The sequence below is a fragment of the Leucopleurus acutus genome (genome assembly GCF_964270905.1).
Source record: "Leucopleurus acutus genome assembly, chromosome: 10".
Taxonomy (NCBI): domain Eukaryota; kingdom Metazoa; phylum Chordata; class Mammalia; order Artiodactyla; family Delphinidae; genus Leucopleurus; species Leucopleurus acutus.
Genome location: NC_139153.1, coordinates 84766047 through 84788091, shown reverse-complemented (window position 1 = coordinate 84788091; position 22045 = coordinate 84766047). Strand labels below are relative to the sequence as shown.

Sequence of the window (22045 nt, the reverse complement as noted above, 5' to 3'; positions counted from 1 at the left end):
ACTCTCAGAATGGGAGAAAATATGTGCAAATGAAGCAACTGACAAAGGATTAATCTCCAAAATCTACAAGCAGCTCATGCAGCTCAATATCAAAAGAACAAGCAACCCAATCAAAAAATGGGCAGAAAACTTAAATAGACATTTCTCCAAAGAAGATATACGGATTGCCATCAAACACATGAAAGGATGCTCAACATCACTAATCACGGGAGAAATGCAAATCAAAACTACAATAAGATGTCACCTCACACCAGTCAGAGTGACCAGCATCAAAAAATCTACAAACAATAAATGCTGGAGAGCGTACGGAGAAAAGGGTACCTTCTTGCACTGTTGGTGGGAAAGTAAATTGATACAGCAACTATGGAGAACAGAATGGAGGTTTCTTAAAAAACTAGAACTACCATATGACCCAGCAATCCCACTACTGGTCATAAACCCTGAGAAAACCGTAATTCAAAAAGTGTCATGTACCACAATGTTCATTGCAGCACTATTTACAATAGCCAGGGTATGGAAGCAACCTAAGTGTCCATCAACAGATGAATGGATAAAGAAGATGTGGCACACATATACAATGGAATATTACTCAGCCATAAAAAGAAACGAAATTGAGTTATTTATAGTGAGGTGGATAGACCTAGAGTCTGTCACACAGAGTGAAGTAAGTCAGAAAGAGAAAAACAAATACCATATGCTAACACATTTATATGGAGTCTAAAAGTAAAAATGGTTTGAAGAACCTAGGGGCAGGAGAGGAATAAGGACACAGACATAGAGAATGGACTTGAGGACATCAGGCGGGGGAAAGGTAAGCTGGGACGAAGTGAGAGAGTGGCATTTACATATATACACTCCCAAATGTAAAATAGATAGCTAGTGGGAAGCAGCCACATAGCACAGGGAGATCAGCTTGGTGCTTTGTGACCACCTAGAGGGGTGGGATAGGGAGGGTGGGAGGGAGACACAAGACAGAGGGGATATTGGGATATATGTATATAGCCGATTCACTTTGTGATACAGCAGAAACTAACACAACATTGTAAAGCAAATATACTCCAATAAAGATGTTAAAAGAAATCATTAGAGAAACACAAATCAAAACCACTTCAAACGCAATAGATGGCTATAATAAAACAACAAAACAGGAAATAACAAATGCAAGGATGCAGAGAATTGGAACCCTCACACATTGCTTGTGGAAATGTAAAATGGTACTGCCGCTATGGAAAACAGTTAGGTGGCAAAGGCAAGTATGACAACACACCATGAATGAAATGCTGAGAGTTCTGTGTAATGTACTTCCTTATTCACTTAGTTGTTAAAACCAAAATCTGGGTCCCATCCTTGTTTCTTCTCTCTCCTGCACAATGCATAATCTCCCTGCCATGTCTGCCCAGCTCTACCTGCAGAGTCTACATCTAACTGCTTCTCACCATTCCTTCTGCCTCCATCTTAGCCCACTCCACAAACATCTTTGACATGAACTTCTGAAACAGCCTCAGTCTGGTCTCCCTGCCTCCACTCTTGTTTTCCTAGAGACCCTTTTCTAGAAGGTAGCCAGAGGATCTCTATACAGCATTAATTAGGCAAGTCACCTCCCTCCTCAAAAGCATTTAATTGATCCAATTATAAATAGAATTAAATTCAAACCAAGCTCTTACCATGATCTTCAAGCTCTACAGGATCTGGCCCTTCACTAGTTCCCAATCTCACTTTCCGTCACTCACTAGATTCCAACCACACTGCCCTCTGCTCTCCCTCTTACGTAGACTGAGCTCATTCCCATCTCTAGGTCCTTCCCTTGGTTATTTCTGATGCTCGGAGCACTCTTTCCCCTGATTGTCATGAGGCTCTCTTTCTCATCACTGAAGTCTCAACACAAATGTCACGTCCTGTATCTGCAACTAAAGCAGCTCTCCTGGACTCTCTGTATCACGTTACCCTCTTTCATGTTCTTTATGGGCTATTAGAACCTGGAATTATCTTAACTTTTAAACTATAGATATCATTCATCTTCTCTCCCTATACCCGCCTCCCCACACGCCCTACCACACACAACAAAACATAAATCTCCTTTAGGAATAGAAGTCCTGACGTTGTAGCTCTCTTCTCAGCACTTATAAAAATGCTTTAAAAGTATTTTTTTTAATCTGGTTGAATATTAGAAAGCAGGGGTTCTAACTTTATAGAACTTTAGAAAAACTTTATAGAAAAACTTTATAGAAAAAAACTTTATAGAAAAAAAACTTTATAGAACTTTATAGAAAAAAACTTTATAGAAAAAAACTTTATAGAACTTTATAGAAAAAAAACTTTATAGAAAAAAACTTTATAGAACTTTATAGAAAAACTTTATAGAAAAAAAATACATCTTTATATCCCCAACCTCTGGCTGAAATTTAACATTTCTATCTATTATGAATGTAGGCAACAAACCACAGTAATATTAGCAGTACTGATGACTGACAGCCTAAGAAATCACAGATATCTTCTTGTGTCATTACAGTTATTACCAATATCGCAAAATATGCTGTTTTGCTCAACACTGTTTTGAAATTACAATGGATCTATTAGACCTGTAATTAGTTCTCATTATTTAATTAATTAATAAAGGAGCATATATATGATCATAAACATGTTTTTAAAATATCTTGATAACTATTTCACTATAATCTTTCTCCTTTGGAGTTCTGGGCATTATATTGTGAATTGAGGTCCATCACAAAAAGGCTGAGAAGCCTTGCTCTAAACAAACTTTCACAGGCAGAATGTATGTCCCTTTACACAACTACCATGTCTGGAACCCACTGAAATAAATTCAAAGAAGCAAAATCAGAAAATTACAAAGACTAGAGCACTACACCATGCCAAAAACAACAAGGACTATTTGCTAAATTCAAAACAATGGGGATCAAATGAAAAAGCGACATTGGAAATCAACTCACGATGCCTACCAGACTCAAAAGTTTGGTACATTCCTCTGGAAGTAAGAGAGGGTAATGCCCCAAGGCCAGGGCATCTGGGAACCAGGTGGACACTTGCAATTCTGGCGTCCCAGGCCCTTTGGCAATGGCTTCTGGGCTGGAGGAGAAACACGTGGCTGTGACTCAGCCCTTTCTTGTTTTCCCCCAATTTCTTAAATAAAGATGGGAAGTTGGGATTGATCACCTTTGCAACAGTGTGTCAGTTTGACTGACAGGGAAAAATACCGCTGATTATGGCTGACAGCCCTGAAGACGCAGATGACTGAAGAAACAACCATCAGCACATCAAAACAAAAAGCAAAGCTAAGGAAAACGTCTCCGGAACTACCCCATTACCCGGGCTGGTGTTCCCTGAGCAGTCCTCTTGCCTAGGGTCTGAAAAGTGGATTCAAACTCTCAGACCTCCAGCTGCAGACTGATGGGAAGATGGATACAGCGACCAGGTAAATAGGAGAACTGAGGAAATTCTACCCACACCATGCTTGGGGAATTACAAGCTCAGAGAGAATTGGTCCTAGCCAGAGAAAAGTAATTAGAAAAGTCGAATATGTTAAATATTTTGGCAGGAAAAGAATGTAGCATAGTAATGGAAAATGAACACATTTTCAAAGATTTCATTAGAGTGTAAGCACAACCCAAACTTACAATATTCCATAAACCTTCCAAATTACTAGAGGCAGGCAAGGGGGCAGGAGGAGGAGGACTTTGTTTTAAGGGAATATAAAATAAAATGACAGAAAATGAAGTATATTTGTAAACATAATGAATGCAGTTGTGTTAAACTCAGCTAACATAGGAGACAACTCTCGGAATGGGTGAAATTATTGAACCCAAATATATACACTTTGTAAGGAACACATACTAAATGAAATGACTCAGAAAGGCGGAATTTAAAGGCTATGAAAAAGTGTTCCTGGGAATCTAAAACGAGCACGCACACACATAAAATTTGAAGATGCAATATCAGAAAGTCAAATGAGTAAAACTCAACAAATGGAAAAGGCTGATAACTTTACAAAATCAAAATTAAATTTTCAATTAAGATATGCTTGTCAAAATCTTTTTGAAATTGTAATATAACATCAGAATATTCAATAATGACTGCTTGGACATAAACAGAAATGAATAGAAATAACAATCATGGAAAACTTTAGTATAAAACTAAACTGAAAACTAAAAACTTTTAGTATTTAAATAGGTCAAATATATAGAAACAATTAAGATTTATAGGGTCTGAATAAAGTAGTGTGATTGCTTCCATAGCTGTGCCCAACTCTGTACCTTGGAAATAGAAGATGAACTTTTGCTATCACCTATGGAATATTTCCTAGTGTTGTTATGTGCTTATTCATAACAATGGCCTCAGTAATATCTATATTAAAATATTTGTATGAGATCCCATATTTTTCAGCTGCTGGTTATATTCCATTCACTTACAAAATTTATTAACGAAGACACCATTGATAGACATGTTTAATTCCAGGTCCAGATCTTTGTCATTTCTAATCAGCAATCTTGAGCATAAATGCATCCTGGTGAAGTTTTGTGAGTGCACCATTTTGGAAAGTTCTTGGTGCTGGCAAACTGAGTCAAATAAAGTTTTGATCGATCATATCAGATTTCCCTGCAACCATCATTTGGATCATTTCTTTCAATAAATTTGCTAACTAGTTATTGTTTAACATGAAAAAAATTTTCTGTATTAATAGGTTAGTCAGGAAACTTACTGTGTGCACTTATTGTTTCTGTAGCTTTCCAGCCAACCCAGTTATATTTTCTAGGTAAACAATCATATCATCAACTCATAATGGTAATTTTACCCTTTTCCAGTGTGGATTCCTTTTCTTTCCATTTCTCTCAACTCCTGTCTCTTAAGTAAAAACCTTGGAGATTGGTCAAGATGTGGGAGTAGAAAGACCCTGAGCTCACCTCCTCTCACAAACACATCAGAATCACTACTTGCAGAATAATCATCTATGAAAATGACTGAAACCTATCAGAAAAAGATCTACAACTAAAGGCAGAAAGAAGAACCACAATGAGATGGGTAGGAGGGGAGGACTCACAATATAATCAAGTCCTATATGCTCAGGTGGGCAACCAAACTGGAGAATAATTATAGTACAGAACTTCCCCAGGAGAGTTCTGAGCCCCACATCAGGCTCCCCAGCCTGGGGGTGCTACACCAGGAAGACAAGCCCCCAGAGCATTTGGCTTTGAAGGCCTGTGGGTCTTAATTTCAGGAGTCCCAATGGACTGCGGGAAATAGAGGCTTCACGGCTTCACTCTTAAGGGGTGCACACAAAACCTCACATGCACCAGGACCCAGGGCACAAGCAGTAATTTGATACAAGCCCGGGCCAGACTTACCTGCTGGTCTTGGAGAGTCTCCTGGAGAGGTGAGAGGCAGCTGCGGCTCACCCTGGGGACACAGACACTGGTGGCATACATATTTGGGAGCCACTGATGCTGGTGGGTGCCACTGCGTGGGGTCCTCTCTCTGGCCTGTTAGCACCAAGACCTGGCCCTACCCAACAGTCTGGAATGCTGGGATGCCTCAGACCAAACAACTAACTGGGTGGGGACACAACCCCATCCATCAGCAGACAGGCTGCCTAAAAACTTCCTGAGCCCACAGCTGCCTCTAGACATGGCGTCTACACACAGCCCTGCCCACCAGAAGACCAAAACCCAGCTCCTCCCACCAGTGGGCAGGCACTGACCCTGTCCTCCAGGAAGCCTGCACTCGCTTCCAGACCAGCCTCACCCACCAGGAGGCAGACACCAGACACAGGAAAACCACAGTCCCACAGCCTGAGCACCACACAGCACACTCATAGCAGGCCACACCCTACCCTGGGACCAGCTGGGCCCCAGCCCTGCCCACTAGCAGGACAACACAGGGACATGAAGGACCTCATATGCAACTGTGTCAGGAACCCCACCCCTTCCCCCAGCAATCTGAAAGCAGCTCTGGGATCCCTGGGCCCTGCAGCCAGACTCCAGGACCTGGCTCTGCCTGCCAGCAGTCCATCACTAACACTAGCACCTGGCTTCACCCACCAATGGCTGGGGTGGGGAACAGCAATGGAGCCTTCTGGAGCCTTACTCTACCCACCAGTGAGCCAGCACTAACCCTGGGGCCCTGGGAGGGTCTCTGCAGTCAGCCACCTGTGACCAGGCCCTACTAGGCAACAGCAGCCACACAAGGCAAGGCCTGGCAACCAACAGGGCCAGGGGCCAACCAAGCCTACCAGACCACCCACATAGGCAGACTGCCACAACAGAAGGACCACAACACACAGCCCTTTTAGGGGGAATCCCTAAAGCTTATACCTTGGGTGACAAGAGAGGAGTATGCTGCAAGAATGCATAGGACTTCTCCTACAGAAGGCCACTTCTCCAAGGTCGAGAAATATAACTAACCAACTACATACATAAAAATAGTAATAGCAACTGAGACAAAATGAGGTGGCAGAAGAACATGTCCCAGATGAAGGAACAAGATAAAACCCCAGAAGAAGAACTAAGTGAAGTGGAGATAGGCAATCTACCTGAGAAAGAGTTCAGAGTAATGATCGTAAAGAGGATGAAAGAGCTCGGGAGAAGAATGGATGCACAGAATGAGAAATTAGAAGTTTTCAACAAAGAGTTAGAAAATATAAAAGAACAACCAAACAGAGATGAAGAATACAATAACAGAAATGAAGAATATAATAGAAGGAATCAATAGTAGACTAAATGATACAGAGGAACAGATCAGTGAGCTGGAAAACAGAGTAGGAGAAATCACTGCCACTGAACAGAAAAAGAAGAAAAAAGAATGAAAAGAAGTGAGGACAGTTTAAGTGAAAACCTCACTGTTTATTGCACAGACAAAATGCCAACCTATGTGTTGACCTACCAAGTCTGTGTCCATAAACCCTACTTTCTCTCAGCTACTATGGGTAAACTCTGGGTTTGTATCCAAGGCCAGCCTCTGCACTGTGCTTGGATTTCATCCCCTCTGGACTTTTTTTTTTTTTTTTTAAACGAGGAATCATACACACCATTTTTTAATATGTACATAATTTGTATAATAAAAGTTTACTTGAGCACAAATACTTTCTTAGCCTATAAAATTGCTGTTATCAGTAGCAGCAGCACTTCCTGACCAAGAAAGGCAGAACTCTCCAGACTTCTACAGCCTGGTGCATTGCTCCCCTTTTTTTCTCTGTGGATGTACACATGTGCATGGTGGTCAGAGCCCCTTCACCAGCCTGACTCTCTCTCTATCATTATGGTTTTTTAGGGAGAGAAAGAGGGGACCTGGGTGAAGGCCTGGGATGATTTTCAGTGGGTGAAGCCATTAGGCTGTACCTTGCAGAAGCTCACAGTCTTCAAGGAGAGCTATACTGCAAGTGCCCACTGAGGCACACCTCCATCCTCTGTGCCATGCTCTCTAAGTTCCCTATGGACAGGGACTCAGCTGCTGCTTCAACCTGAGCCTCATAGTATGAACGAGTCCTGGTAAATCAAGTAGTTTAATTCTGCATGTGCATTTTCTCTCCAATATTGTGAAACCTCACTATTAGATTATACCATCAGTTTATATACTATTACATCTAATTCTAAAACAGCAAACATATAAAACACTCCCCACTGTACCATGACGTTTCTCAGCTCTCCTTTATAGGGCTATCTATTCTTGCTGTCTCCACTTCCTTAGCCATAGCAATCAGACAAGAAAAAGAAATAAAAGGTATCCAAATCAGAAGGGAAGAGGTAAAACTGTCATCATTTGAAGATGACATGGTACTCTATATAGAGAACCCTAAAGTCTCCACCCAATGAACACTCTTTTAATCATAACTTTGGATATGAAAAACAGACTATCACCAGGATCCCAGCAGTTTTCCATGTGGTCTCTCCTAATCACAACCTCTCCCTCCCCCTACAGGTAATGACTATCCTGACATTTAGTGTAATGTCTTCTGTGCATGTCTTTGTAGATTTATTACCCACATATGTATCACTGTAGAGTTGTTTTGCCAGTTTTTAAACATTTTGTATGTCTTTTTTTTTTTTTTTTTTTGCAGTACGTGGGCCTTTCACTGCTGTGGCCTCTCCCATTGTGGAGCACAGGCTCCGGACGCGCAGGCTCAATGGCCATGGCTCACGGGCCCAGCCACTCTGCAGCATGTGGGGTCTTTCTGGACCGGGGCATGAACCCGTGTCCCCTGCATCGGCAGGTGGACTCTCAACCACTGTGCCACCAGGGAAGCCCCATTTTGTATGTCTTTTAAGTCTCTTTGAATCAGAGACTCCCCCTCCATCACTCTTCTTTTTCCTTATAATTCATTTGTTAAAGACAATTATAAGACAGTTTAGATTTGCTGATGATATCCTTAGGATTTAGTTCTACATATTCTCTATTTTCTGTATTTATTAGAAAACAGTAGCTGTATCCTGAGGCTTGATCACATTCAGTTTGATCTTTTTAGCAAGACCTTGATGGTGGTGCGTTTTTTCACCAGGATGTACACAATGTCTCTATGTCTCTCTTTGTGATATCAGCCACTGATGCTCAACCCTAGATCCCTTAATTCACTGGGGTTTGCAAAATGGGGATTTTCTACATCTATCAATTCTTATTTGTGTACTAGCTGAACTAATTCTACAAAAATACATTTTTCCTATTTATTTATTTACCACTGACAGAGTTTAGAGAAGAAAGGCACAATATCAGATTCTCCCTTGAACTTTAATGGACACTTTGTCTCCATCATTCATTTGAAAACCACTCTAGTCAGGATCACCTTTAAAGTAACTCTTGCCAGACCCATTAATAAATTCACAGACCTTATATAATTTGACCCCTTGATAGCATTTACCACGGGTACTCATTCCCACCTTTTCCATTTTTCTTCTTAGGCACCACATTCTTCAACTGTCTTTCCTACTTCACCAAAGGCCCTTCCCAGTTTCCCTTGCAAGCATCCCCCTCTTTTCCTCACCTTTAGATGTTAGAGAGGCCCAGACTCACAAATTTATATCTCTAGCCCCAGTATCTCTCAAGAATTCTAGACTGGTATATCCGCTGGGCTGCATGCCATCTCATCAGGATGTCAAATAGTTTCAGATTTTACATGGCTCCCTCTTCTCCCCCAAACCTGCAGCCCATATTTTTTCCCATCTCAGTCAGCAGCACCACAGTTTGCTCAGGGGCCATCTTTAGCTCCTCTCTTTCCTGCATCCGCAGCTTCAAAATCTGCCCTTAATCGGATCACTTCTTACCTTCAGAGATAAGTGTTTTGTGTTTCTTTAGCCCAGTCTTGAATTTCTGCTTTAGCAAATATAAGGTAGAAGATTAGGCTTATCACATTATTGGCTACCATCATGAAGAAGATTTTAAGCCAGGGAGAGTCTTGATCCTGAGGAATTAAAGTGCAAAAAATTATAAATTGTGTTTTGTAACATTTAAAATGTAATATTAAAATTAATATAGGCTCAATGCAGGTCACTAAAACACAGCAAAACACTATCATAAGGAACAAAAAAGCCATTTCACTCTACAAAGATAATCATTATTTATCTTTCCATGTTTTGATTTAGATTATATATAATTTTTCACGTATGAAAAGGACATTGTATGTATATAATGCTAAAGCCAAGAATGCATATGGTTTTTCATTTAGAAATATCTCATAAACATGTTTGCATATCAGGAAATATTTGACTATATCATAACTGTTACTGACTGATTAGTAATCCAGAGTTTAGATTTATAAAATTTACAAAAGCATCCCTTATTTCTTTAAAGTTGTTTTTCACTTTTTGTTGATATAAATTTGAATATATTGGTGGTTAATTACATATACAGCAATGCTTTTGAATAAGATTTGTCAAATATGCTTTCCTTATTTATAAAAATTGTTGACACATTTTCTCTTTCAGCCTATTAATATGATCAGTTTCATTAACAGATTTTATTAATAGATAGAGTCACTTTTACTTTCACAGAAAATGGCATACTTAATCATGGTGTCATATATATTTTAATATGTTGGTGGATTCTGTGCACAGGTAATTTATTTTTGGAATCCATATTCAAAGATGACATTAAATTTCAGTTATATTTCAGATTTTCTTTACCACTTTGCCCTTTACTTTTTCATCAGCTGAGGTTAAATTTTATGTAGTTAAACGTAAAATGCATTGTGATTGGGTTTTGGTCTCTGGTGCCATGCTTTTCAAGGATGTCCTGCCTAAAGCTTAAATAATTATTAACTCCTATTTTACTTTAGTATCTTTATTGTTTCCTTTCTTCATTTACATTTTTTAATCACCTAGAATTAACCTGGGGGTAAATATGAGAACAGAGTGTAATTGTAGTTTTCAGGTGGGCTTGCCACTATGTTTTTTAAAAAATCAATCCATTCCTTCTGGTTTGAAAGGAAACTTTATTATATAGAATGTATTCTTTTCAGAACTTGACCATTATTAAATCATCATCAATTTCAGTTAAAATATAATTAAGAGTAGACACTGAAAAAAATATAACAATGTTTCCTGACAAACTAGACATTAAATATATTTAATCATAGTGATTTCTATAATCAAACATGCCAAATTTGACACGTAGTAGGCAAACAGAAAGTGGAGGAAAAAACCAAGATGTGCTTAGAAATTTAATGATAAATAATAAAGCTTGTGGTAATTTTAAGTTAATAGAATCTATTGCGATTTGGAATTGAAGTCCAACCTAGAAATTTTTTAAAATTAATTTTTATTGGAGTATAGTTGCTTTACAATGTTGTGTTAGTTTCTGCTGTACAGCAAAGTAAATCATATATCCACTCTTTTTTAGATTTCCTTGCCATTTAGGTCACCACAGAGCACTGAGTAGAGTTCCCTGTGCTATACAGTAGGTTCTCATTAGTTATCTATTTCATATATAGTAGTGTATATATGTTAATCCCGATAGCCCAATTCATCCTACCCCCCTTTCCCCCTTGGTAACCATAAGTTTGTCTTCTACATCTGTAGATCTATTTCTCTTTTGCAAATAAGTTAATCTCTGCCATTTTTCTAGATTCCACATATAAGTGATATTATACAGTTCCAACCTAGAAACTTGACGTGCCTCTCCCGTCTAATATTTTCACTGATGTTGCTCAATAGGTGTGCAGCAACTTTTTGGACTTTGTACAATTAGGACTTCTTGTGGACTTTGTACAATTTTCAAAATACCCATAGGTATTTTGCAATATTGGTTGATACTGTGCTTTAGATTTTTCCACAGTATGCTACCTAACTTTAATTTTTTATTCCCCAGGAAGACAATTGCATTCTCTGTACATAATGTTATATTTTTCCTCTACACTTACATTGTATATATCCGTAATTAAGTTTTCTTGACAATTGTGTTCGCTAACATTTTCAGAATGCTAAACAATAGGATAGCAAACACACTTTTATTTTTCCTGATTTAAAAGTATATGAGACTAAAAATACTTATAGCTGTTATGCATTGAACACATAAACATCTGATACTTGCATACATGATCTGATTTGGTAATTACCTTAACCCCATGAGGTTTCTATGTCATCTTAGCCATTTACAGCTGGAGACACTGAGACTTCGATTAAGAAACGTTTCCAGGTCACATATCTTATAAGTAGGTGAGCTAAGACTTGAACAAGATAGTTTTGCTGGGGAAATATACACTGTAAACTACTAAGTAGCTGATTCTCATTGTTTCTAGTATTTTTGCTTAAAGAAAAACTTTTTTCCTGATAATATAATAATATCATCTTTTGTTGGTTAATGTTTACTTCATTTTTTATGCTGTCCTTACAACTTTCAATGTTTCTATGTCTTTATTTTAGGTATGTATTTTATATATAAATAGCATATGAATGGCTTTTGTTTTTAGTCTTACAAAATGTGTCCTTAATTGCAGAGTTTAGTCCATCTATATTTATTGCGATCTTTGGTATATTTGGATTTATTTCTACCATCTGTCTTTGTGCTTTCAATTTGTCCTGTCTTCTACCTATAGTCCTACCCCCAACCCTCACACCATTTCTTACCTTCTTTCATATTGAGGGGCTTTTGCTTCCTATTTAAAAAAAATTTTTATTCCATGTTTTCACCTCTCTCCTGGTTTGAAAGTTCCACACTCTATGTCTTGGAATTTTAATACACATACCCCCCAAATTTAATACTAATCTTTATGTATTAAAAAATTAGAGGGTCCAGGAGGAGGGGAAACAGGGAGTTCTTGTTCAGTGGGTATAGAGCTTCAATCATGCAAGATGACAAAATTCTAAAGATCTATTATACAACGATGTGCATATAGTTATCAATACTAACTATACAATATTGTAATGTACACTCAAAATTTGTTAAGCGGGTAAATTTATGTTATGTGGTTTTTATTTTAACACACACACTTATGCAATTTAAAAACGAAAGCTGGAGAATAATTCTGTAGTCTGTGAATAAATAGTGATGTATCTTAATTTACCTACTTATTTTGTTGGCTTTACATTGACAACTCCTGGTCTATATTGCTTTTTCTCTTGTGTCTTGCCCTCTTTTATTAAAGAAAGTGCTTTTTATTTCATTTTCCAGTTACTTTGAAATTTATACACATTTTTCTGTATTTTAAAAATTATTACCCTAGAAATTACAACATGTATCCTTGGTGCACCAAACTCTATTAATACTTTTATCCTATGGCAAGAGAACATGAAGTCTTTGGAATAATTTATTCCATTTATCCTCTCCTGATTATTTTACTATTGTTACTGTCTACTCTACTTCATTCATTCTATACACAGTATTTTTAAAACTCCACAAGACACTTTTATTATTTTGTACAATAAAACAAATAAGTAAATAAGTGGATTTGCACACACCACTTTTACTGTTCTTCATTCCTGTTTGTACCTCCAACTTTCTTAGGCTTAAAAACATTCTTTAAATGCCCATTAATGAATTGAACTTCCTTGATTTTTGTTTGCTTGAAATATGTTATCTCCTTTAAAAAAAATTTTCATTGAGTTTGCAAATTTAAGTTGGCAGTTATTTTCATTTAGTATGCTGAAGATATCATTCTACTGTCTTCTGGGCTTCTTTTTTTGTGGATGAGGAGTCAGAGATTAGTTTAACTGTTGTTCATTTGAAGGCAACCTTTCTTATTTCTCTCACTGCTTGTATGACTTTCTTTTTGTCTTTACTTTTCTGTAAATTCTCTATGAGGTGTGCAACTGTGGATTTCTTTTGTTTATCCTACTTGTCATTAATGGACTTCTTAAAGATGTGAATTGCTATATTTCTGAAAAATTAGAAAACAATCATTTTCTCTTCAAATTTAACTTCTGCCCTATTCTGTTTTCTGGAACTCTAGTTAAATGTATGTTGGGCCTTCTCACTGAGTCCACATATGTTGTATTTTCTATAATTTTTTTCTTAATGTGATTCATTCATGTGGTGATTCATGTGGTCAGGAGGATAGATCCTCCTGACCAGTCAATATAGAGTAGGTTATACTACAGTAACCAATAACCCCCCAGCCCCCCGCAATTCCTAGTGGCTTTTAATGGCAGAGATTTGGTTTTTGTTTAAACTAAATGTCCATAGCAAGTTGGCTAGAGGTTATGCTCCACATCTCTTCATTCCTGGATCCCGGTCAATGGAGTTGCAGTTGACATTCTGATTGTTGCCAGTTGCTGTGTCCAAGAGAGTGGCCTCTTAGTTCTCAGTGCTTCTCTTCAGAATGAATGCACATCACTTTCTCTCATGTGTCACTGGCCAAAATAAGTTATATAAATATATCTAACTTCAAGGAAGTGGGGAAATGCCCAAGAGGAGAACCAAAAAATTATTGTATCTGCAATAGTTACTTTCCAGCCTGCCCTCTGTTCCACAAACATTGGATTCACTCACCTTCCTCTATGCCAAACACACTAATCAAGAGAGACCACTCCAAAGACCCTCCAGTCCCTACCTTCATCTGTTTCAGAGCCTGATTGAAGAACATTCAAACATTCATCAGGATGTGACTCTCAAAATGTCTGCCTAGCAGTGTGTCAGCATTACTAAGGACAAATGATTGCTGTTTCCTTTCCAATCCTCCTTTTCTGAAAGGAAGTATTTATCGCAGCTATTGGATTGCTATGCTACCATTGTATACAGCATGATGGAGCACATAATTCCTGATATAGAGGGCCATTATGCATTATCCCCCAGTAAAGGGTGATACATTCTGCACTTTGAACTTGATGCCATAACTAGGTGGGACTTTGGATGTCTGTTGACTCCCTTATGGAAGGAGTAAAACTGTTGTGCATGTAGGTTTATACATTTTGTCAGGCTTTTAAATTGTCTTTCTTAAGAGAATTGGTCCAAATTACTTACCCTCCCATTAATGGAGGCAGAAGCCTCACTAATTCTCTTATTAGCTGTACTTAAGCTGAATTTTTAATTTTTATATTTTTAAATGCCAGAGGTTAGATTTAGTTCTTTGTCTAAACTTATATTTCTTTCTTTTTTTCTTTTTTTAAAGGGAACGTTATTTATTTATTTATTTATTTTTGGCTGTGTTGGGTCTTCGTTTCTGTGCAAGCGCTTTCTCTAGTTGCGGTGAGAGGGGGTCACTCTTCATCGTGGTGTGTGGGCCTCTCACTGTCGTGGCCTCTCTTGCTGCAGAGCACAAGCTCCAGATGCGCAGACTCAGTAGTTGTGGCTCATGGGCCTAGTTGCTCCGTGGCACGTGGGATCTTCCCAGACCAGGGCTCAAACCCGTGTCCCCTACATTGGTAGGCAGATTCTCAACCACTGCCCCACCAGGGAAGCCCTAAACTTATGTTTCTTAAGTTTATATTTTTTCTTATTTATATTTTATTTATATTTTCAATCCTCTCTTTTACTTCTTTAAATATATACATATATGTCCAATATCTCTGAGGATCTGATTCGGTGGTTTTTATTCATCTCTCACATAACACATTATTTCCTCAAGCATTTTATAATTTTTGATTGACTGTAAAATCATATTCACCAAAACTTTATGCATAAGGAAATTCTGGAGTATGAATTTAGACTTTCTCCAGAAAAAAAAAATTATTTACTTTTACTAGGCATCTGTGGACTACTAGAAATTCAATTCTTGGCTTATGGCATTTGGACACAATAGAATTTGAATTAGGGCCTCAAACCATTGTGAAGATTGGTTTATTGTTTCAAACGTTCAGAAGAGTCTTTATTCAGCTTTTCCTCTCCCTTTGTAGCTGAGGCTGAAATAGATAAGTTTCCTCACTGGGCAGAGACAACTTCGGACAGTTCTGGGGCCATGTTTCCTGCCACCTTTGGGAGAAGTCAGCTCAGCAGGTCTGAATGAGTTCATTGGAAGAACAGGCTGAGTGGGCTCCATGCTCAGGGGGAGAAAACACACCCTGGTCTCCTGGAGTTCTTTTTTAATAAGGCTACCTCTCTGATCAGGGAGCTTCCATGCTTATAGTGATGTTTCTAGCCTTTCTGATACCATAAGTCCTAGCACATGATGGTGGGGGGGCTCCTCTCTATGGGAAATTTGGCCACGGTGAGTACAAATTGTCTCTCCTTGGCCAAAGTTGTGGGACAAGGAGCAATTGGAGTATTTGCCTGAACACTGCTACCTCTCAGCTGGAGATTTTCCTCCAAAACTTTCCTCCAAGTTTATATATGAGCTACATGGTAGTAGTGGTGTGAGGTTGTAGTCCTTAGTGGTTACAGATATATATCAGCATTTTCATTCTGACTCTTCTTTTATGAGTGGTTTTGGGATATTATCTCTTATGCTCTGTTTGTCCATTATAACTGGGTGTCCATTATAACACCCAGGATGGGCAATTTCTCCAAGGCAGCCAGTGGCTTTGATGGTCATTTACCTCTCTGGAATCAAGCTCTTCCTTCATGTTCAATTTCTGAAATTTCCCTTATTTTTTTTTCTCAAGATAAGGCATGCATTTCACATGATTGTTAAAATTTGATAAGGCATTTAAAATTTTTTGAATATATATTATTAGATTCTGGGCCACAGAATTCATCAAAATGTGTTGGCAAAGACTGTACAGCCATTTGCAATATAGTGTGTTGAAGAAAGCATGTTCAGGTGTATCAGAACAGAGTCATCATAACAGATCAATAAATCCTGGTCAAAGATGAACTAATGTAACAAATAATAAAGAAACTTAGTATTAATGGTTAGCAGGTAAATTATCTGTGGCTTAAGAAGAAAAGTCAGAATAAATGTGATGGTTGAGGAACGTGCACGTGTTTCCAGTTATCACCTGGGTGATGATAGTGGTTTTGCCTCCACTAGGTAACCAGCTTTGAGAACTGGGGTTTCTTTACATAATACTATCAATTTATACAATATTCCTGTAGAATCATCCATGTACTGATCATTTCTGTTGCCTCTTTTCCTTTTTGTATCTTCAATCTACCATCTGGGTTAATTTTATTTCTCCCTAAAAAACTAGCTTTTCTTCTCAGTGCTAGCCTACTTCTGATGAATTCTGTTTCTGTTTGAAAATGGATGAATTTAAACTTCGTTTTTTATGATGGATTTTTTTTTGATGGATTGTAGAATTCTAGATTAGCAGTTATTTTCCTTCAGCACCACATAAGGCATTTTAAGTATTTTTAAGAGGAGAATTTCAGGTAACCTCGTCCATAGGAACAGAAGCCAGCCTTCATAGAATTGTTTCTTTTGGTCATTCTAAAATTGTATTTGTTCCTGATTTTTCATTCCTTTCCTGACAAAACTATAACTTCTTACTTATATTACCATTCACCCAGTCAACTACCTGTTTTGATAAAGGCACACATTAATTGTTAAAAATCACAGAGGTCCACTTCTGTTTCAATAACCAATGATTAAAGAGTTACCAGCACAACTAATTGACATATAGCAAGAAAGAACTCGTATCCTCTGTAAGTTTGGAGGGAATGCCAAGTTTAGTATGACACAAAAACTCATAACTCACCTCTTGCTGATGTCTCCTCTGCAACTTTTTGTATGCCTTACTCTTTCTTTTTCTGTGCAGTTAATATGAGAAAAATAACTACCCATGTCTGGGTGTTCCTTACCTGACTAAGGATCACTCCAGTCACAGTGGAAGCAACTAGTCCTCCTGTTAGTCCAATTACATTTGTAAATCCTTTAAGAAATCCATAATATCTATACAAAAATGAATGACAATACACAGATGTAAAGTAATACAAGTGCTGCAGGAAAAACCTAATGAAATGAGATTTAAGAGCGATAACTGTTAACTTCCTAAATTTCCCATTTCCACGATTCAAATTCCATTAAAAATGTCTGAAAAAGTATATGGATATAAGTAACTTTCTGGTTGCACTGCAGAGCCAGAAAGGTTGGCTTTAGCAGTAAAGAATATTAATATATTGAGAAAATGAGGCCATATTAGAGTAAAAGCCAGCAGAGTTAGGAAATCTATAAATACAGTTGAGAAATTCCAAAGGTGATGTGTGTTGGCAATAGGAACAGGTTTGGGATTAATACAAAATTGAAGGGCTCTCTTCACCTGACCTATTCTCACAGTCCCAGAACTACTGGCCGCTATGATTGCTCCCATTATTCAGGCAAGGAAACCAGAAGCTTCTTTACAAGCAACTGTGATTGGCCATTCCTGAGCGCCAAAACCAACTTCAGCAGAAAGTGGAGCTACAAAAGCAGGGAAGCCACAGAGAATAATAGATAAAGTAGGGCTCAAATCCATCAGCCATAAAGAACAAGGAAGTGCCTCTTGCAGAAGAGAACACGTGTCTAATCAAGAAATTAGTTCACTCCAGGACAGGGAGTCTGTGCCTTTCCTGCCCAACAGATTTCACCATAAAATGTTCCCTGTTTTCAATTCTTGCCTTTTATGAGAGTGAGGGCTTTTTGTTTGTTTTGCTCTGTCTCTTACTTTATTTCCTTGGGTCTTTTCCATTCTTACTCTGCCTTTACCTGTTGAATATGTGAGGGAGTGTATAGTTTATTAGTTTATGGGTCCTGGGTCAGAGAAGCATCACATCTGGACCTAGAGTCCTTGGATTGTGGAGCTGTATGCAGTCACATGGTGGAAATTTGAGTTGGCTCTTTTTGGGGGGAGCTGGAAAGTGTCTTTTAATGTGTGAAGAAGAAGATTTATGGTTATGAGCAGCCACAGGTGCAGACTGGGGCAGAAACCATCACTTGTCTCCAGTATTCACTTTTTCCTTTTTCCTTTTAGCAATAGAACCCCTGGGTTTTCAGTGGTAATAGGGCCACTTATGCCTTTGGGAGCCCTTGTTACTTTTGCCTTCATAATCATCTTCCACTACAAAAAATACTTACAATTTTAGTTTATGACTCTATGTGTTGTGGAACTTTCAATTTCATCTAAATTGTCAGATTTATTGGTATGAACTTGTTTATAATATTATGTTATTTTATTATGTGCTAAGAGTTATTACAATGCACCCGTTTTCATCACTTATATTAATAATTTTTCCCTTTTTCTTGATCAATCTTCATTTCACTAATTTTATTAATTTTCAAAGAAGCAACTTTTGATATTGTTGGCTTTACATATCACTTTTTTGTCCTACTCATCATAATTTCTTTCCTTCTACTTTCTTAGGGTTTAATTTGCTGCTTTTTTCCCCTACCTATAATACCTGAGATACAAACATGATTATTGATATTAAGACTTAATTGTCTTTCAGTATATATGTTTAAAGCTATACATTTCTCTGGGCATGATTTTAAATGCATCCCACATGCTTTGATATGTCATATTTCATTGTAATTTAAAATATTTTCTAATTTCAAATGCGATTTCTTCTTTGACCTAAACATTAGTTTCAAAGCAATGGAAGTTACTTATCTTTTGCTTTTGATAGCAACCTTAATTTCACAGTGATTAAAGAATGTATTCTGAATGATTTTAGTCATTTAAAATGAATTGCAGCTTGCTTTATGATCCAGCATATTGTTAATTTCAGAAAAAATGTCCCATGGGTAACTGAAAAGAATGTGAATTCTCTCCTTATTGAGTGCAGTGTTCTACATATGTCAATTAGGTCAACTCTGTTCATTGTTGTTGTTGTTTAATCATCCATATCTTTTTTGTCTACCTCTTTTTTGGTATAAGCTATTGAAAGAAGTATGTGAAAGTCTCTTCTTTCATTGTAAATTTGTCTAGTTCTTTGAGTTTGCTCAATTCATGATGAGTATAAATTAAAGCTGTATGATTGGGTTCCAAAAGAAGTAGAATTCTGATATTTTTCTCTTTACCATTATGAAATATCATTGTTTCTAGTAATGTTTCATGAATTAAAGTCTATTTTATTTGATATTAACATAGTTATTCCAGGTTTCTTTGGGTTAATATTTGTTTGGCATATCTTTACCCATCCTTTTATTTCATCCTTTCTGTATCCTCATGTTTAATTTGTCTTTTATTTGCAGCATAGAGCTGCATCTCCTTTTTTATTGAGCTTGAAAATCTTGATACTTACTTGGAGTATTTCATCCATATTAATTTAATATAATTACTGATGTATTTGTGATTATCTGCTATTTATTTTCTATTTAACCTACCCTTTTTCTCATTGCACTTTTTTTCTTTTAGATTAATCCATTTTCATTTTATTTTTCCTTCTATGACATTTCACTATTCTTTTCAGCACTGAAGCTATAACATGCACTTTACTTAAGTTTATTATGAATTATACTTTTACTATTTTCATAATGCCAGAATATTAGAATTTTTAGTTCTTTGCATTAGTTCATCCTGTATTTTCATTCTTTAGTGTATTTTATTTCTATATGCATTTCAACTCATAAGATACTCTGTTGTTTTAAAGATCAATGGTCTCCTAATTACACTCATATTTACCCCCCTATTGCTCCTCAGTCTGTCTTGCATTTTCAGGTTTCATCAGGGATAATTTCTTTCTGACTGAAAAATCGCTTTTAATATTTCTTTTAGTGAAAATCTGCTGATGAAAATTTCTCTGTTTGCCTGTCTGAAAACATTTTTATTTTGCTTTTTTTTTTTTTTTTGCTGTACACGGGCCTCTCACTGTCGCGGTCTCTCCCGTTGTGGAGCACAGGCTCCAGACGCGCAGGCTCAGCAGCCATGGCTCACGGACCCAGTCGCTCTGCGGCATGTGGGATCTTCCCGGACCGGGGCACGAACCCGTGTGCCATGCATCGGCAGGCAGACTCTCAACCACTGTGCCACCAGGGAAGCCCTGCTTTGATTTTTGAAGAATATTTTCACTAGGCATAAAATTCTAGGTTGGCATTTATGTTTCAGCATTTTATAGAACTCATTTCATTATCTTCTGGCTTTCATAGTTTCTGTTGAAAAGTCAGATGTCAGGCTTATTCTTGCTACTTGAAAGTAGCATGTCTTTTCTCTCTAGTTCCTTTTAAGACTTTTGTCTTTGTCTTTGACTTTCAGCATTCTTACTATAGATATAATATATATATATAAATTTACATTGTGTCATGATTTAAATTTGCAGAGCTTTGTGCATGTGTGGCTTATGGTCTTTTATTACTTTTGAGCTATTTGGGGCTGTTTTCTGTTAAAATACTGCTTATGTCACATTTTATCTGTTTTTTCCTTCTGAGACTTAAGTAGAGATTTGTTAGCCTTTTCACTTAATTCCACATTCCTGCTTATTTCTTTATTTTCTATTCTTTTCTCTATATGTTTCAATTTGGATTTTCTTAATGTTTTCCAGTTTACCAATCTATATTCTCTTGTGGCTAATCTGTTTTTAAACCTATCTATGAAGATCTTAATTTCAGACATTTTATTTTTCAGTTCTAGAATTTCCATTTGATTGTTTTTATAGATTCCAGTCCTGGTCAATTGTTTATCTTTTCATCTATTTTCTTCAGCTTTCATAGATATTTTGAAGTTCATTTTGCCTGATAACTTTATTTTTATTTAGTTATTTATTTTTAATAAAGATCTGAGAGTTTCTTTTTTTTAATTTATTTATTTTTGGCTGCATTGGGTCTTCATTGCTGTGTGCAGGCTTTCTCTAGTTGCAGTGAGTGGGAGCTTCTCATTGCGGTGGCTTCTCTTGTTGCAGAGCATGGGTTCTAGGCTTGTGGGCTCAGTAGTTGTGGCACACAGGCTTAGTTGCTCCACGGTGTGTGGGATCTCCCTGGACCAGGGATCGAACCTGTGTCCCCTGCATTGGAAGGCAGATTCTTAACCACTGCACCACCAGGGAGGCCCTTACCTGATAACTTTAATATCTGTATCATTTGTATGACTATTTCTAATGGCATTTTATGGTTATTAATCAAATGGCCCTGTCCCTTGGCATGCCTAGTAATTTTTATTTAATGATGGACACTAAATAAAGAAGCTATAGACTTTAGAATATATTGTATTTTGCCAGAAAAGATTTACTCTTTTCTCTAATAGATAGATTTGGAGGGGAGGAAATCGAACACTCTAACCTAAGTAGGGAATGAAATGAGATGAGGCTAGGCTTCAATTTTGATAAGACTCAGTTTACCTCTGGTACCCCCTGTTCCTTGAATATAGCCCTCCATGGTGTTAAATAGAGAGCTTGGCATACTCAGCTGGGTCCCACCAGGCCCTGGTAGAGCTTGTCTCCTTAGCACAGATGGTATGGGAAATTCTGCCATGTTTCTTATTGATTTTTAGCTTAGATTTTTTTTTGCCCCTTACCCTATTAAACTTCAGAATTCAAAAAACATCTCAAGGAGAGCAACTGACTTTGTGTTTAAGTTCCCTTAATTTCCAATTTTGCCACTCTAGCCCTGTGCAACTGACAAATGCTTGGCTAATTTCTATGTCCAGAGCTGCAGGCTTCTACCAGGGCCAAAGCTGGATTATCAGCCTTTTGCCAATCTCCTGAATTGGCAAGTAGCCCCAAGGAAAAAATGGTGGGGATTGTCAGCTCACCTCTCAGAGGTGCTAGCCTCTGATGTCTTTGGTCCCACTGGCTTCTGCTGCTGTCTGATACCTTTTAGTGAATACTC

At 37.5% G+C, this 22045-nt stretch overlaps 1 protein-coding gene across 13 annotated transcripts in view; it reads right to left on the bottom strand.

Annotated features, from left to right (window-relative positions):
* SLC17A1 (solute carrier family 17 member 1) overlaps positions 1 to 22045 on the bottom strand; it is a 212627-nt gene that overhangs the window by 145051 nt on the left and 45531 nt on the right. For all 13 annotated transcript variants that reach the window (XR_014326509.1, XM_082848005.1, XM_082848000.1 and 10 more), the window contains 2 exons: positions 17110 to 17200; positions 9264 to 9400 (listed from right to left, as the gene is read on the bottom strand). Coding sequence is in view for 12 of the 13 variants with exons in the window: in XM_082848005.1 (XP_082704131.1) it covers positions 9266 to 9400; positions 17110 to 17200 (226 nt within the window). In the remaining variant the exon portion in view is untranslated. The remainder of the gene's footprint in view (positions 1 to 9263; positions 9401 to 17109; positions 17201 to 22045) is intronic.